This window comes from Pseudorca crassidens, chromosome 10, assembly GCF_039906515.1.
Source record: "Pseudorca crassidens isolate mPseCra1 chromosome 10, mPseCra1.hap1, whole genome shotgun sequence".
Classification (NCBI taxonomy): Eukaryota; Metazoa; Chordata; class Mammalia; order Artiodactyla; family Delphinidae; genus Pseudorca; species Pseudorca crassidens.
The window spans coordinates 25,223,487-25,240,582 of NC_090305.1; the positions used below are offsets into that span (position 1 = coordinate 25,223,487).

The 17,096-nt window shown below is 39.7% G+C and overlaps 1 protein-coding gene across 2 annotated transcripts; it reads left to right on the forward strand.

Moving 5' to 3' along the window:
* The first annotated feature begins 8,829 nt into the window (after window positions 1–8,829).
* Window positions 8,830–16,467, forward strand: LOC137231870 (HLA class II histocompatibility antigen, DQ alpha 2 chain-like). 2 transcript variants are annotated; one of them, XR_010946769.1, is made up of 6 exons: window positions 8,830–8,989; window positions 12,895–13,143; window positions 13,586–13,867; window positions 14,115–14,289; window positions 14,457–14,513; window positions 14,545–15,945. XR_010946769.1 is itself a non-coding variant. In XM_067752676.1 (5 exons), exons 1-4 carry the CDS (start codon window positions 8,908–8,910, stop codon window positions 14,267–14,269), a joined length of 768 nt encoding a protein of 255 aa, XP_067608777.1. In that variant the 5' UTR covers window positions 8,830–8,907; the 3' UTR covers window positions 14,270–14,289; window positions 16,275–16,467. The 2 variants fall into 2 exon arrangements, 1 of the variants encoding a protein (XP_067608777.1); XM_067752676.1 differs by lacking the exons at window positions 14,457–14,513; window positions 14,545–15,945 and adding an exon at window positions 16,275–16,467.
* The last annotated feature ends 629 nt before the right edge of the window (window positions 16,468–17,096 follow it).

Sequence of the window (17,096 nt, forward strand, 5' to 3'; positions counted from 1 at the left end):
TAACAAAATGAGAAGACAGAGAAATATGCAGCAGATGAAATAACAAGGTAAATACCCACCAGACCAAACAAATGAGGAAATAGGCAGTCTACCTGAAAAAGAATTCCGAGTAATGATAGTAAAGATGATCCAAAATCTTGGAAATAGAATGGAGAAAATACAAGAAATGTTAAACAAGGACCTAGAAGAACTAAAAAGCAAACAAACAATGATGAACAACACAATAAATGAAATTAAAAATTCTCTAGAAGGAATCAATAGCAGAATAACTGAGGCAGAAGAACGGATAAGGGACCTGGAAGATAAAATAGTGGAAATAACTACCGTAGAGCAGAATAAAGAAAAAATAATGAAAAGAATTGAGGACAGTCTCAGAAACATCTGTGACAACATTAAATGCACCAACATTTGAATCATAGGGGTCCCAGAAGAAGAAGAGAAAAAGAAAGGGTCTGAGAAAATATTGGAAGAGATTATAGTTGAAACTTCCCTAACAGGGGAAAGGAAACGGTCGATCAAGTCCAGGAAGTGCAGAGAGTCCCATACAGGATAAATTCAAAGAGAAACATGCCAAGACACATACTAATCAAACTATCAAAAATTAAATACAAAGAAAAAATATAAAAAGCAGCAAGGGAAGAGCAACAAATAACATACAAGGGAATCCCCATAAGGTTAACAGCTGTTTTTTTCAGCAGAAACTCTGCAAGCCAGAAGGGAGTGGCAGGACATATTTAAAGTGATGAAAGGGGAAAACCTACAACCACGATTACTCTACCCAGCAAGGATCTCATTCAGATTCAATGGAGAAATTAAACTTTTACAGACAGGGAAAAGTTAAGAGAATTCAGCACCACCAAACGAGCTTTACAACAAATGCTAAAGGAACTTCTCTAGGCAGGAAACACAAGAGAAGAAAAAGACCTACAAAAACCAACCCAAAACAATTAAGAAAATGGTATTAGGAACATACATATCGATAACTACCTTAAATGTAAATGGATTGAATGAAATGCTCCAACCAAAAGACATAGACTGTCATACAGAGTGAAGTAAGTCAAAAAGAGAAAAATAAATACTGTATACTAACACACACATATATATATGGAATCCAAAAAAATGGTTCTAAAGAACCTAGGGGCAGGACAGGAATAAAGACGTAGACGTAGAGAATGGACTTGAGGACGTGCAGAGGGTGAAGCGTAAGCTGGGATGAAGTGAGAGAGTGGCATGGATTTATATATACTAACAAATGTAAAATAGATAGCTAGTCGGAAGCAGTTGCATAGCACAGGGAGATCAGCTCAGTGCTTTGTGACCACCTAGAGGGGTGGGATAGGGAGGGTGGGAGGGAGATGCAAGAGAGAGGAGATATGGGGATATATGTATATATATAGCTGATTCACTTTGTTATGAAGCAGAAACAAACACACCATTGTAAAGCAATTATACTCCAATAAAGATGTTAAAAAATATATATTTGTAAAAAAAATGACATAGACTGGCTGAATGGATACAAAATCAAGACCTGTATATATGCTGCCTACAAGAGACCCACTTCAGACCTAGGGACACATACAGACTGGAAGTGAGGAGATGGAAAAAGATATTCCATGCAAATGGAAATCAAAAGAAAGCTGGAGTAGCAATTCTCATATCAGACAAAATAGACTTTAGAATAAACACTATTACAAGAGACAAAGAAGGACACTACATAATGATCAATGGATCAATCCAAAAGAAGATATATAACAGTTGTAAATATTTATGCACCTAACATAGGAGAACCTCAGTACATAAGATAAATGTTAAAGCCATAAAAGGGGAAATTGACAGTAACACAATAAGAGTAGTGGACTTTATCACCCCACTTTCGCCAATGGACAGATCATCCAAAATGAAAATAAATAAGGAAACACAAGCTTTAAATAACACATTAAACAAGATGGACTTAATTGTTATTTATAGGACATTCCATCCAAAAACAACAGTATACACTTTCTTCGCGAGTGCTCATGGAACATTCTCCAGGATAGATCATATCTTGGGTCACAAATCAAGCCTTGGTAAATTTAAGAAAACTGAAATCGTATCAAGTATCTTTACCGACCACAGTTCTATGAGACTAGATATCAATTACAGGAAAAAAACTGTAAAAAATACAAACATGTGGTGGGTAATCAATACACTACCAAATAACCAAGAGATCACTGAAGGAATCAAAGAGGAAATCAAAAAATACCTAGAAACAAATGACAATGAAAACATGATGACCCAAAACCTATGGGATACAGCAAAAGCAGTTCTAAGAGGGAAGTTTATAGCAATACAATCCAACCTCAAGAAACAAGAAAAATCTCAAATAAGCAACCTAACCTTACAACTAAATCAATTAGAGAAAGAAGAATAAAATAACCCCAAAGTTAGCAGAAGAAAAGAAATCATAAAAATCAGATCAGAAATAAAGGAAATGAGGGGCTTCCCTGGTGGCGCAGTGGTTGAGAGTCCGTCTGCCGATGCAGGGGACGTGGGTTCGTGCCCCGGTCCGGGAGGATCCTACATGCCGCGGAGTGGCTGGGCCCGTGAGCCATGGCTGCTGGGCCTGCGCGTCCGGAGTCTGTGGTCCGCAACGGGAGAGGCCACAGCAGTGAGAGGCCCGCGTACCACAAAAAAAAAAAAAAAAAAGAAATAAAGGAAATGAAGTAAACACTAGCAAAGATCAATAAATCTAAAAGCTGGTTCTCTGAGAAGATAAACAAAATTGATAAACCATCAGCCAGACTCATCAAGAAAAAAAGGGAGAAGACTCAAATCAACAGAATTAGAAACGAAAAAGGAGAAGTAAAAACTGACACTGCAGAAATACAAAGGATCATGAGAGGTTACTACAAGCAACTAAATGCCAATGCACAACCTGGAAGAAATGGACAAATTCTTAGAAAAGCACAACCTTCCAAGACTGAACCAGGAAGAAATAGGAAATATAAACAGACCAATCACAAGCACTGAAATTGAAACTGTGATTAAAAATCTTCCAACAAACAAAAGCCCAGGACCAGATGTCTTCACAGGTGAATCTACCAAACATTTAGAGAAAAACTAACACCTATTCTTCTCAAACTCTTCCAAAACATAGCAGAGGGAGGAACACTCCCAAACTCATTCTACGAGGCTACCACCACCCTGATACCAAAACCAGACAAAGATGTCACAAAAAAAGAAAACTACAGGCCAATATCTCTGATGAACAAATAGATGCAAAAATCCTCAACAAAATACTAGCAAACAGAATCCAACAGCACATTAAAAGGATCATAGATCATGATCAAGTGGGGTTTATCCCAGGAATGCAAGAATTCTTCAATATATGCAAATTAATTACTGTGATACACCATATTAACAAACTGAAGGATAAAAACTATATGATAATCTCAATAGATGCAGAAAAAGCTTTTGATAAAATCAACACACAATTATGATAAAAACTCTCCCAAAAGTAGGCATAGAGGGAACCTACCTCAACATAATAAAGGTCATATATGACAAACCCACAGCCAACATCATTGTCAATGGTGAAAAACTGAAACCATTTCAATATAGTTTTGGAAGTTTTAGCCACAGTAATCAGAGAATAAAAAGAAATAAAAGTAATCCAAATCGGAAAAGAAGTAGTAAAACTGTCACTGTTTGCAGATGACATGATACTATACATAGAGATTCCTAAAGATGCCACCAGAAAACTACTAGAGCTAATCAATGAACCTGGTAAAGTAGCAGGATACAAAATTAATGCACAGAAATTGTTTGCATTCCTATACACTAATGACGAAAAATCTGAAAGAGAAATTAAGGAAATAATCCCATTCACCATTGCAACAAAAAGAATAAAATACCGAGGAATAAACCTACCTAAGAAGACAAAAGACCTGTATGCAGAAAATTATAAGACACTGAAGAAAGAAATTAAAGATGATACAAACAGATGGAGAGAGATACCATATTCTTGGTTTGGAAGAATCAACATTGTGAAAATGACTATACTACCCAAAGCAATGTACAGATTCAATGCAATCCCTATCAAACAACCAATGGCATTTTTCACAGAACTAGAACAAAAAATTTCACAATTTGTATGGAAACACAAAAGACCTCGAATAGCCAAAGCAATCTTGAGAAAGAAAAACGGAGCTTGAGGAATCAGGCTCCCTGACTTCAGACTGTACTACAAAGCTAGAGTAATCAAGACAGTATGGTACTGGCAAAAAATCAGAAATATAGATCAATGGAACAGGATAGAAAGCCCAGAGATAAACCCACGCACATGTGGTCACCTAATTTTTGATAAAGGAGGCAGGAATATGCAACAGAGAAAAGACAACCTCTTCAATAATTGGTGCTGGGAAAACTGGATAGCTACATGTAAAAGAATGAAATTAGAACACTCCCTAACAACATACACAAAAATAAACTCAAAATGGATTAAAGGCCTAAATGTAAGGCCAGACACTATAAAACTCTTAGAGGAAAACATAGGCAGAACACTCAGTGACATAAATCACAGCAAGATCCCTTTTGACCCACCTCCTAGAGAAATGGAAATAAAAACAAAAATAAACAAATGGGACCTAATGAAACTTCAAAGCTTTTGCATAGCAAAGGAAACCATAAACAAGACCAAAAGACAACCCTCAGAATGGGAGAAAATATTTGCAAATGAAGCAACTGACCAAGGATTAATCTCCAAAATTTACAAGCAGTTCATGTAGCTCAATATTAAAAAAACAAACAACGCAATCCAAAAATGGGCAGAAGACCTAAAGAGACATTTCTCCAAAGAAGACATACAGACTGCCAACAAACACATGAAAGGATGCTCAACATCACTAATCATTAGAGAAATGTAAATCAAAACTACAATGAGGTATCACCTCACATTGGTCAGAATGGACATCATCAAAAAAATCTACAAACAATAAATGCTGGAGAAGGTGTGGAGAAAAGGGAACCCTCTTGCACTGTTGGTGGGAATGTAAATTGATACAGCCACTATGGAGAACAGTATGCAGTTTCCTTAAAAATCAAAAAATAGAACTACCATACGACCCAGCAATCCCACTACTGGGCATATACCCTGAGAAAACCATAACTCAAAAAAAGTCATGTACCAAAATGTTCATTGCAGCTCTATTTACAATAGCCCAGAGATGGAAACAACCTAAGTGTCCATCAACAGATGAATGGATAAAGAAGATGTGGCACATATATACAATGGAATATTGCTCAACCATAAAAAGAAACGAAACTGAGCTTTTTGCAGTGAGGTGGATGGACCTAGAGTCTGTCATACAGAGTGAAGTAAGTCACAAAGAGAAAACAAGTACCGTATGCTAACACATATATATGGAATCTTTAAAAAAAGAGGTTCTGATGAACCCAGGGGCAGGACAGGAATGAAGATGCAGATGTAGAGAATGGACTTGAGGACACGGGGAGGGGGAAGGGTAAGCTGGGATGAAGTGCGGGAGTGGCATGGACATATATACACTACCAAATGTAAAATAGATAGCTAGTGGGAAGCAGCTACATAGCACAGGGAGATCAGCTCGGTGCTTTGTGACCACCTAGAGGGGTGGGATAGACAGGGTGGGAGGGAGACGCAAGATGGAGGGGATATGGGGATATATGTATACATATAGCTGATTCACTTTGTTATACAGCAGAATCTAACATAACATTGTAAAGCAATTACATTCCAATAAAGATGTTAAAAAAATAGAAAATTTTTGGTCTAAATTAATGTTTTAAACTGCAAATTTCATTTCCACCATTAATTTATGAAAAGGGTCTTTTATTTTCCTTTTAGACAAAGGTCACAAATTGGTTTTTGTCAAAGTGGTACACCATTCCTCTGAGTTTAATTCACTAATAATTTTACTTTATGTTAAAATTATGACCTGAAGACAGAAGCAACTAGAACAAGGTTCATTGTGTGATTGCAGGAAAAGGAGGGACACAAAGTCAAGTTAAGGACAGAAAAGCTCATCTTCTATCTCTTAGCTAGTAACATTGCCTGCTTGGAATTCCCCTGCATCCCACTGGATGTGAAATCTGAGACTGGTCTTCAACTTCCCATCTAAGATACAGTTCTGATCCTGAGTGTTTAACATCCTAACTTCCTAATTTGAGTTGAATTCTTTTAACTGTAATATTAGTAGGTGAAATTCTGAAGCACCGTCAGGAAAAGTTTTGACCATTTGCCAAACTGTAAGTGATTTATTTAAGATATAAAGCAGGTAAGTCTGGATCCAGAAAAAAAGCATAGAAACATGTTATTTCTGCATAGAAAGGAGGATGCTGCATGGTAAAAGGAGCACATCTCAAGTAGAACCTCAAAATTTCTCTTGGTCCTTAATGGGAGAGACTAGAAAGAATGATAAGGCCACCTGTAGGGTCAAATATTTATCCTAATTATATCAGGACACTGTATTCTGAATCCACGCAGGAGACCCCCTCCCTCCCTCACAGGGACTTGTGGCTTGCCCTTGTCACATTTCAGCTCTGCACTCACCAGCTGTGTGACTTTGGGCAAATCCTTTCACCTTTCTGAAATTTGATGTTCTCCTTGTAAAATGGGGATGATATTAATTTATTACAAGTATAAAGAGCTGTGGGAATTTTTCATTCCAGGTGCAGTATGTCTACGTTCCTCACAATAATCTAATGAAGTGCTGTTAACGTCTTCAGCCAAGGATCATCGGAAGCACATCCATGGATGAACAAGTTGGTTGTATTGTTCATAAACTCACCATGGGGAATCATGGGCATCTCAATATGAAGATGTTGGAACCAAAGAAGCAGAACCTGTTGGTGAGATCTTTTAAGAGATTCACTGCAAAGAATTAGTTTACACAGTTGTGGGGTGGGCTAGGCAAGTCCAAGACCCATAGGGAGGGCTATTGTCAGGAAAGGCAGGCTGGAAATTTCAGCACAGGCTGAAGCTGGAGCCCACAGTGAAATCTCTTCCCCTTGGGGAAACCTCAGGTTTGCTCTTGAGACTTTTCACCTGATTCGTCCAGCCTCACCTAGATTATCTAGAATAATCTGTCTTACATAATGTCAACTGATTTTGGACCTTAATCACATCTATAAGATAACTTCAGAGCAACACCTAGGTTAATGTTTGAGTGAATAACTGAGGACCATAGCCTAGGCAACACATGAAACAGACCCTTAAACTATTATAGGATTTGGGCTTGTGTTAGATGATCTTGAGGAGGATTTAAGAAACAGAGACTTTGTTCTTAATTGGATTCTGTCAAGAAGTGGGTGGTGAAGTGGGGTAATTCTGTAATCGGGCATCTTAATAAATCTTCCCTAGGAGGAAGGAAGATTATACTGGGGCTAAAGCTGTAATTAGGAAAGAAGCAGGGATCATTCATATTATCTAGGGGAGAAGTACGCTTGGTCATTTTTGTGATTTGGACACAGTTCATGTTTTGTCTGTGTTGAGACATGATTACTGAGTGGCCTTGTTTTCTGCTTTGATAGTCAAAGCAGAAAGGCTGATGGTCACAGAATGGCTGTCTGATGCTGTTGCTATACGACGTTGCTTATGTTCAGCAAGAAAACATCAAAACCTAGCTATGAGTCACAGGCCAGCTCCTGGCAACACCAAGGCCTAATTAATAGTCCCAGGCAGCTCCCAGATGCCAGGGCTTTTTCTGTCTCACTCTTCTTTATAGTCTTTATCACTGTGTGGAAAGACAGTGCTGAGAAACTGGGGGCCATCTAATAGGGACAGGGGGATTGATTCTAAATGGAACCCCATTAACCTGTGGTTTCCATAACACACAGAAAATCAATTCTTCTGAAAAAATAAGTTCCCCTCTAAAAATTGTCTTTCACTTTAGCTCAGTCCTTAGTCCCTCACAAATACCTGGGGTTTTAATGTGGCAGGATAAAGAATATTAAAATATCCAGTAGATTAAAGGAAGAACATTTTCTAAGTCAGAACAATTCCCTGAATTCTACCCTCAATATTTGACTTGACATTCTTAAGTTTAAAAAAATTATACAGCATGCCAGCCAGAGCTTTCTTTAATGTAATCAATGCTCTCCAAATTCCTTTAAAAGTAGATAGGTTCACCAAAATATAGAGCATAAAGAATACTCAAGACGGGGAAAAAATTCAAATGAAAGATCATGCAGTTACTTTAGGCAGCATTACACGACATTACAAGTACTTTTATTGCCCTGGGTAATAAAAGCTTTTGAGAGTACGAAAAGAATAATTTACTCAACTGGATTCCTCTAAGTAGAAAAGGCAAAGGTATTCCTTGGCTATCACCAGCAGAAATCACTTGGATCAACTCAATATTTAGAGAATTCCATATGCACTATGGAAACAAAGAGAAAGACAGTTAACCCACATAAGGAGGCAAGAGAAATGGGAGGAGGTGGGGCCTGCCAGGGAGGGGGACGAACTCAGGGGAGAGACCCTGGAAGTTATAGCCCAGAATATCCTGTTGGACACCATATTAGTGATGACTTCATCTGTCCACGAGGCTGCTCAGAAATTCCCAGCCCTCTTGTCACCAGCAGGCATACACATATGTGAGAAGACTCTGATTTAATACCCTCCCTCCTTTCATAGAAAATTCCCTCAGGTCCACTCTGAGTGGAGGCCGCCTCAGAACCAAGGGATTTCCCAGCCCCTTCGAGGCCCCTTAGTACAAAGTCTTCATCTGGCAACTGAGGTGTCATCATAGGGGATTTTTCTGATTGGCCAAGTGTGGTTGGGGTGTCTACAGAGTGTGGTTTGGGTGTCTACAGAGTTCCTTCTCAGCTCAGCCCTCATCATTGCTCTGCAACTCAGAACAGCAACTGCTGAGACCACCTTAAAGTAGGATGGTCCTGAACAGAGCTCTGATTCTGGGGACCCTCACCCTGACCATCATGATGAGCCCCTGTGGAGGTGAAGACATTGTGGGTGAGTGCATGGTTGAGGGATGTGGGGACTAGAGTTGGGGAACAGGGAATTGAAGGGAAAAAAAGATAGAGTTTGGCCTAGAAACAATAGCAATTCCTCAAAGCGTTCTCAATATTAAGCAAATCTAAAACTTAGAGTCATTCCTCCTGCAGGAAACCAGAGTCCAGACCCACTCTCTTTGCTACTTGTGCTGTTGCAGAGCTCACCAAGGACACTATTCTGTTTCTGATATTGGATCCAGTGAATATGTCCTGGAGGGCTCTAGGGCATTCATTCATTATTGCCTCAAAGATTAGAAACGTTTCCATAAGTGGATATTTTGTTACTAAAATTTTATGAACTATTGCTCCTAAATTTCTCTGAGTAAATTTTGACGCTTTTTGTATATTTCTCCTAAGTGTATCTTGGGGTAAACAGTTCCATGAATTCTGTATACTGTGTAGATACAAAGCAGGGTGACCTTTTCAGTCTCAGATCTACATACATTTTCATGCTGTCATCTCGCACAGGTGGGGAGAGGGTAAGCAAGCCCAGCAGAATGCCTTTACACAAGGCGTTTTACCACAGGGTCCTCACTTAACCTCAGTTACCTTATACATGTCACCTCACAAATAACCAAGTAAAAGACGTGCGTAGAAATGCTTTCTAAGTGATTAAGACACACAAATGTCAAAGATTATTCTTATTTTTTTAGTTTTACCGTTACAAGTGTAGCTTTGCTTTATTTTCTTTAACAAAGTAAGAAATTTCCTTATTTTTATTTTAAAATTGAGAACTTTATGATAAGAAACTTGATGAATCAAATTATATGGTTTTCAAATTGTTAGCCCAAATTACCAGTTCTTTGCCCCATCTAAGGAAGTCCTTCAAGAAGAATGGGCAAGCACAGATTATTTATTTGGTCCCTTAGGCCCCTCTGCCTTTGCTGTCCCCCTCCTTGCACCCTCTTTTCTTACATTCCTTCGTCTTCCTTTCCTTCCAGGATCCATCCCTGGCCCACATCTTTTATAGACATTGAGTGAGTTTGTAAAAACCGAAGTAGAAAGGCCAGGTAGTTCAAAAGGGAAGTGAAATGGAGGGTTACTCTAACCTTCAGCAGCTTTGCTAACCATGAATGCTCCCATTCTAATTGTGTGTGGTAGTGGAAGTTTCACGTACTTCTCCAGAGCACTTCTAAATTTTGTTTCTTCAGCGTCACACTAGAGTGTCCTGGTCAGGCTCGACTTCCTCATTGGGCACAGGGGACACAGGCCAAGGGCCTGCAGTGCTTATAGGGCTCCATGAAAGTATTTTATTATTTTAATTAGAAAAAAAAATGAACTTTTAGGGTAGAAGAAAATGTTTTAATTTTTAGTTTAGCCTAGATTATATTTGTCTTTATCCCAGTATGGCCATAAAATATGACTTTTAATATTTTTATGGAGGAAAGCTTGCTTATGCAACAGCGCTTAGGGCTCACAATCATACTGCAGCCCTGGTCACTGCTGATTCTGATTGTCATATAATTCTGCTACCTCTGTGCTTGTCAGTCTTCCCCAAAGTCTCTGTGATCCTCAAGAATAGTAATTGACATTTTGTACTCATTCTTGAACACGCAGCAAGCTAAGTTTGGGGGATGCAAAAATGAAAAGACATGCTATCTGCCCCATGGAGTGTACTAAGATTAGTAATGCTAAGAAAATGGTGCAGAAAAACAGAAGGAGTATTGCTGAGCAGGGCAATGGATGCAGCTGAGGCTGAAGCTGTAAAAGTGAATTGGTTCCAGTTGGCACAGCAGTGCGATGCTCTTCAGTGCTGGCAACTCAGGACAAGTAGCCGATGAAGAGAATAATTGCATACATCCATGGTTGAAAAGGAGTCAAGAATATTCACTACAGGGATAAGGAGGCTACATTGGAAGGCCTTTTAAGTGATCAACCAAGGGGTCATGCTGGGTAATGATGAGGAATACATTGACTTGAAAGCAGGACACTGGGATGGAGAGGTTGGAGGTTATAATGTGAGCAAAAATATGTGTAATGAGAGAACTTAGCTAAAAAGTTGGTAACTAAGCAGAAACTTCAAGAATGAACTGGGGCTTCCCTGGTGGCACAGTGGTTAAGAATCCACCTGCCAATTCAGGGGACATGGGTTCGATCCCTGGTCCAGGAAGATTCCACATGCCGTGGAGCAACTAAGCCCGTGCACCACAACTACTGAGCCTGCACTCTAGAGCCCACAAGCCACAACTACTGAAGCCCACGCATCTAGAGCATGTGCTCCACAACAAGAGAAGCCACCACAATGAGAAACCTGATCACCTCAACGAAGAGTAGCCCCCACTGGATGCACCTAGAGAAAGCCCGCACGCAGCAACAAAGACCCAACACAGCCAAAAATAAATAAATTAATTAAATAAATAAATTTTTAAAGAAGAATGAACTGGAGGTGTCCAGGAAATCCTAACAGATAATTTCATTTCAGGGTGAAAAAAAAAAAACAGACCCTGCAAAGACCAAGGAACATGAAAGGATAATGTCATTTGGTTTGATTAATAGCTAAGGTCAGATGAGGATGTTGGATACATCCATACCAGAATTCAGCACAGAACACTGTACTTGCTCCTTTACTCACCTGACTCTCCCGTTAATCAATATTCTCCTTGTTGGCAGAGACCATGCCTGATTGATATTTTACTCTTTGCCTCCCACAATGTCTGAAACCCTGTTGATGCTCAGTAATTGAGGAAGGAAGGAAAGAGAAAATGATAAAAGGCTTGTATGTGTCTGGACAAAATTGTCCAGTCAGGCTTACTTGAGTAGAGTCCAACTGAACCGGTTGCCATTCTGCTTTGGCATCCTCAGAAAAGTATATTGTCCATTTGAAGAAAACGGCAGCACAGTACCTTGAGTCCTCAACAAATACGTGTTGAGTCAGAAAAAGAAGTTTAGTAACCTCCTTAAAGAAAAAAATAGGGGTGGGAAGTAACAGAAATCCAAAATAAAACTTCCATTTCTTACTTCAGAAGCAATCAAGCACTCTCCTTTAAGGATCACTACTGTTAACAAAACAGACAACTTAAAACCATTGTTTATTCTTTATATGTTTTGTAATACTGTCACTGTCCTTGTCATACTCGTTCTTACACCCTGTAACAGTTAGAGGAAACTCTTTTAAAATAATAAGATTCCGTGTGCTTTTCCTTGGTTTAAAAAAAATAAGATGGGGCTTCCCTGGTGACGCAGTGGTTGAGAGTCCGCCTGCTGATGCAGGGGACACAGGTTCGTGCCCCGGTCTGGGAAGATCCCATGTGCCGCAGAGCGGCTGAGCCCGTGAGCCATGGCCACTGAGCCTGCGCGTCCGGAGCCTGTGCTCCGCAACGGGAGAGGCCACAACAGTGAGAGGCCCGCGTACCACAATCAATCAATCAATCAATAAGAAATGAATCTTGTATAGAAAACGTTCTGCTCTGAGCCAGTCCTGAGGGGAGAGGAACCATAATGAATGTGTTATTAACTGATGAAAAAAGTAAGTGAGAAAGAAAACTTATGAAGCAAAGGGAAGTAAACTAACACCATGATCATTCATTCATTCCCTTCTTTCTTCTTTCTTTCCATTATGATATTTATCACAAGCCTACAATGTGCCAGGTACTGAGCTGGACATGCAGGAAATAGCAGTAAACAGGGCCTGTGAAAAGTCCACCCTTCTGAGCATATGTTATAGTGGAAAGACAGACTGGATTCTAACAGGACAGCTACCAACACTGAGGGCGAAGGAAACAGGTGCTGGGAATTTTGCTTTGAGACTGTGCCAGAGGTGAAGACTACAGTGTTTGAGAGTTGTTTCTTCTGTAACTTTGTTTAACATGGTTCTTTCCTCTCCCTCTGTTTTGCACCTTCCTGCCCCTCACCTTCACTTATCAGCTGACCACGTTGCATCCTATGGCACAACTATCTACCAGTCTTTTGGGCCCTCTGGCCAGTACACCCAAGAATTTGATGGAGATGAGCTGTTTTATGTGGACCTGGAGAAGAAGGAGACTGTCTGGCGGCTGCCTGTGTTTAGCGAATTCGCAGGTTTTGACCCACAGGGTGCCCTGAGAAACATAGCTGTGGCGAAACATAACTTGGATATCCTGATTAAATGCTCCAACTTTACCCCTGTTACCAATGGTAGGTGTCCACCATTCTGCCTCTCTTTACTAAAACTATTGTTTCATACCAGGCCTCACTCTCTTGTTCCCTAAGGAGAGATACCCTTCACCACTCTATAAAACTCTCTCCTTTCCAAGGAGTCCCCAGATTTTCTCATAGTAATTACTGGACCCTCATCCTCCCTCTTCTCAAAGATCACATATTTCCATGTAATATAAGGATCCCTACTCCCATAACATATCCCTTGAATCCCACAGACCTCCCTCCTTAACAAGCATGCCCACAGAGAACATGGGGATAAAGCAGAGGCAGTGAATAGCATCTCCCAAGCAAAAGGGAAACAAGAGCTCTTCCACTGTCAGACTGGGAAATGTTGGTGGGAGGGCTCCCCCAGGATGCAATGCAGAACCTCAGGGCAGAGCTATCCTCATTTCACATCAGTGCTGTTTTCTCACCACAGAGGTTCCTGAGGTGACTGTGTTTTCTAAGTTCCCTGTGTTGCTGCGTCAACCCAACACCCTCATCTGTCTTGTGGACAACATCTATCCTCCTGTGATCAACATCACATGGTTGAGGAACGGACACACAGTCAGAGAGGGTGTTTCTGAGATCAGCTTCCTCACGAAGAATGATCTTTCCTTCCTCAAGATCAGTTATCTCACCTTCCTCCCTTCTGATGATGATGTTTATGACTGCAAAGTGGAACACTGGGGCCTGGATGAGCCACTGCTGAAACACTGGGGTATGTACGAGTTCCACCCCTTTGATACTTTCTCTTCTCTATCAAGTACAGAATGTCCTGCCTTTTAGCCCCTAAATCACATGGTCCAGAGCTTGTTTCCACACTTCAAGTGTTTCTAAAGATATACTTCCCTAAGCCTGCTGCCCTGAGTCTTTGTAGAATGAACACCACACCTCCTGCCCCATCCCAAACACATGCACATGAACCAACACTCTGTATTCTGAGTTTTACAACTTCACTTTTGCAGAACCTGAGATTCCAACCCCTATGTCAGAGCTGACAGAGACTGTGGTCTGCGCCCTGGGGTTGACTGTGGGCCTTGTAGGCATCGTGGTGGGCACTGTCTTCATCATCCAAGGCCTGCGCTCAGGTGGTCCCTCCAGACACCAAGGGCCCTTGTGAGTTGCACCCTAGAAGGGAAGGTAAGGATTCGGATTTGTCAGCACTGGAGACAGTATAGGAGGAAAGAAAGTGGGAAGAGGTTTGTGGACTCAAATGTGGTTGAAAGGTTGAGGAGAACTGGGAAAGGTCATGATGATTACACAGAAGGCCCCTAGGACTCATCAGTCTCATGTCTGTCCTGTTGCAGGTGCACTGCCCGTCTACCAGAGCAGAAGAGTGGACATGCTAGGTGACCTAGAACTATCTTCATATAGTTCTTATAGTTCTTCATATAGCTTCATATAGCTTCTCTCCTCTCACCTCTTCTCTGGGACTTATCCCTTAAAGCTCACATATACCTCGGAATTCTCCCCCTGACCACCTGATGATTTTTTTCTGTTCTCAATAGTTACATACTATGGGATCACTGGCGTATTCCACCCAGTTACCTAATCCCTAGTGACCCTGATCCAGTATCATCATGGAAGCAATGAATCCTCCTTTTATTGAAACTTTTCCTGTCTTTCATCTCAAGGCTGACTAGGACCTTGTTCCCTTATGCTTTAGGCCCCTTAATTTCGTTTCTCAGATCATGTTTCATGCCCAGTAACACAAGAGCAACCTGTGTAGACTAATAATATGTTGTTATCTTAGCTGAGATTATTATTTCTCTCTTCCTTCTGTTCCCATTCTTGGCACTGTCACCCACCCCCCTAATTCAGGCATCATTGAAGATAATATATACTCTTCTCCCATGGTGTAGATTTGTTATAGCAGAAATACAAAAACCAAGAAATAAGTCTGTACTCATCTTAATATAGCTTTTAAAAGTTATGACAGAGGCTTCCCTGGTGGCGCAGTGGTTGAGAGTCTGCCTGCCGATGCAGGGGACGTGGGTTCGAGCCCCGGTCCGGGAAGATCCCACATGCCGCGGAGCGGCTGGGCCCGTGAGCCATGGCCGCTGAGCCTGCACGTCTGGAGCCTGTGCTCCGCAATGGGAGAGGCCACAACAATGAGAGGCCTGCGTACCGCAAAAACAAACAAACAAACAAAAAAAATTATTGAGACAATCAGAAATAATTTTAGGTGTGGTAATGGCATTGCTGTTATATTTCTAAAAAGTTGTTATATCTTAGATTTTCATAGTAAAATATTTATCAATGAAATTATATATTGTCTAAGATTATCTTTAAAATAACCCAGTATGCATATAATATTAAATGGGTGGATTTACAAAATTGTCCATGAACTGATCATTTTTAAAACTGGACTGTTGATACATGGTACTATTCTCCCTATTACTGTATATAGTTGAAATGTTCCATAATACAAAGGTTTTTTTAGATATTCCAGGAAAGCCAAAAGAAAAAATAAGCAGAGAAGCATTCTGTTTGAAGTTATTTTGGTTTTTAAGGTTTTCCTTATTTGTATTGCAGTTAAGAAACACTGAGCATCCAAATCCTGTTCTACACCTTAGAACCTCTCAGAAATGTAACCCTAAAGAGTGTGTATACAACAAAGAACAATAGCAAAAGAAAGCAAAGTAATGCTCACTTTATTATTGGTTGGGCTAAACCCCAAACTTTATTAAATATAATTACTAGTTCAATCTATAATGTAAAAATGGTCACTTAGAAGCGATGCTGTGATACATACCATACTACATTCTGAGTGTATTAAAGTAATGTGAAAACAGATACATTTATTGTCTTTGAAGAATTTACATTCCAATAGGAGGAAGCATACATACATGAAACAGTTTCACAAACATCCAAGTACAAACTCTGAAGAATTTATAAAGGAAAAGAACAAGGTAATGTGAGAGAGTATTGCACAGGAACCAAGTATAATTTGGTGTTTAGAGAAGGCTTGTATAAATGTCTGAGATGAAACAAGATGGTTTACAGTAAGTGAAGGACAAGGTTAAAGAGGGCAGAGCAAATGTTTGAGAAATCTAACAGTATGAAAGAGAGTATGAGGAACTTCCCTGGTGATTCAGTGGTTAAGAATCTGCCTTCCAATGCAGGGAACGTGGGTTCGATCCCTGGTCGGAGAACTAAGATCCCACATGCCGCAGGGCACGCCGCAACTACTGAGCCCATTTGCCACAACTAGAGAAATCTGCACGCTGCAATGAAGAGCCCGTGCGCCACAATGAAAGATCCCGCATGCCACAACTAAGACCTGATGCAGCCAAATTAATTACTTTTTAAAAAGAGAGTATGACAATAAAATAAAACAAAAATTATTACAGTTTAGTAGAGAAAGTTTATGTAAGAGCAAGCAAGCTATTTCAATTCTTTCTAATTAGAATCCTTAGTGAAAAGATACTTCCTCTATAAAAGTAATAATGACGGGCTAAAAAATTGGAAAATGTAATAGGAAGATTTAAAAAATAATAGAATAATATAAAAATTATAATAATAGAATTATTATTATGTAATATAAAAATTAAATCAAGAAAACCTCCTTGAAATTTTCTCCCTGAAAAAGAAGACAAAGAAATGTAATATATGGTAGAAAAGATAAGACACAGAGAATAGATCTGGCAACATCAAGTAACAGAGCTAGAGAGGGATACAGAAAAATGAAGGGGGAAATTTATGAAAACAAGTAAAGGAAAATTTTCCAGATATAAAAGACCTAATTCTTTACATGGAATGGGGACTTTCAGATATTTAGCAAAATTAATGAAAAAAAACTCATTCTTAGATACATTAAAAATTTTTTAAATCATTTTTAAAATTTCAGAATCTCAAGTGTTAAAAGAAGATAATAAAATATCCCAATGAGGGAAACAAAACAAACAGACAACAGACACTGTTAAACCGTCAGATACTTACATCAT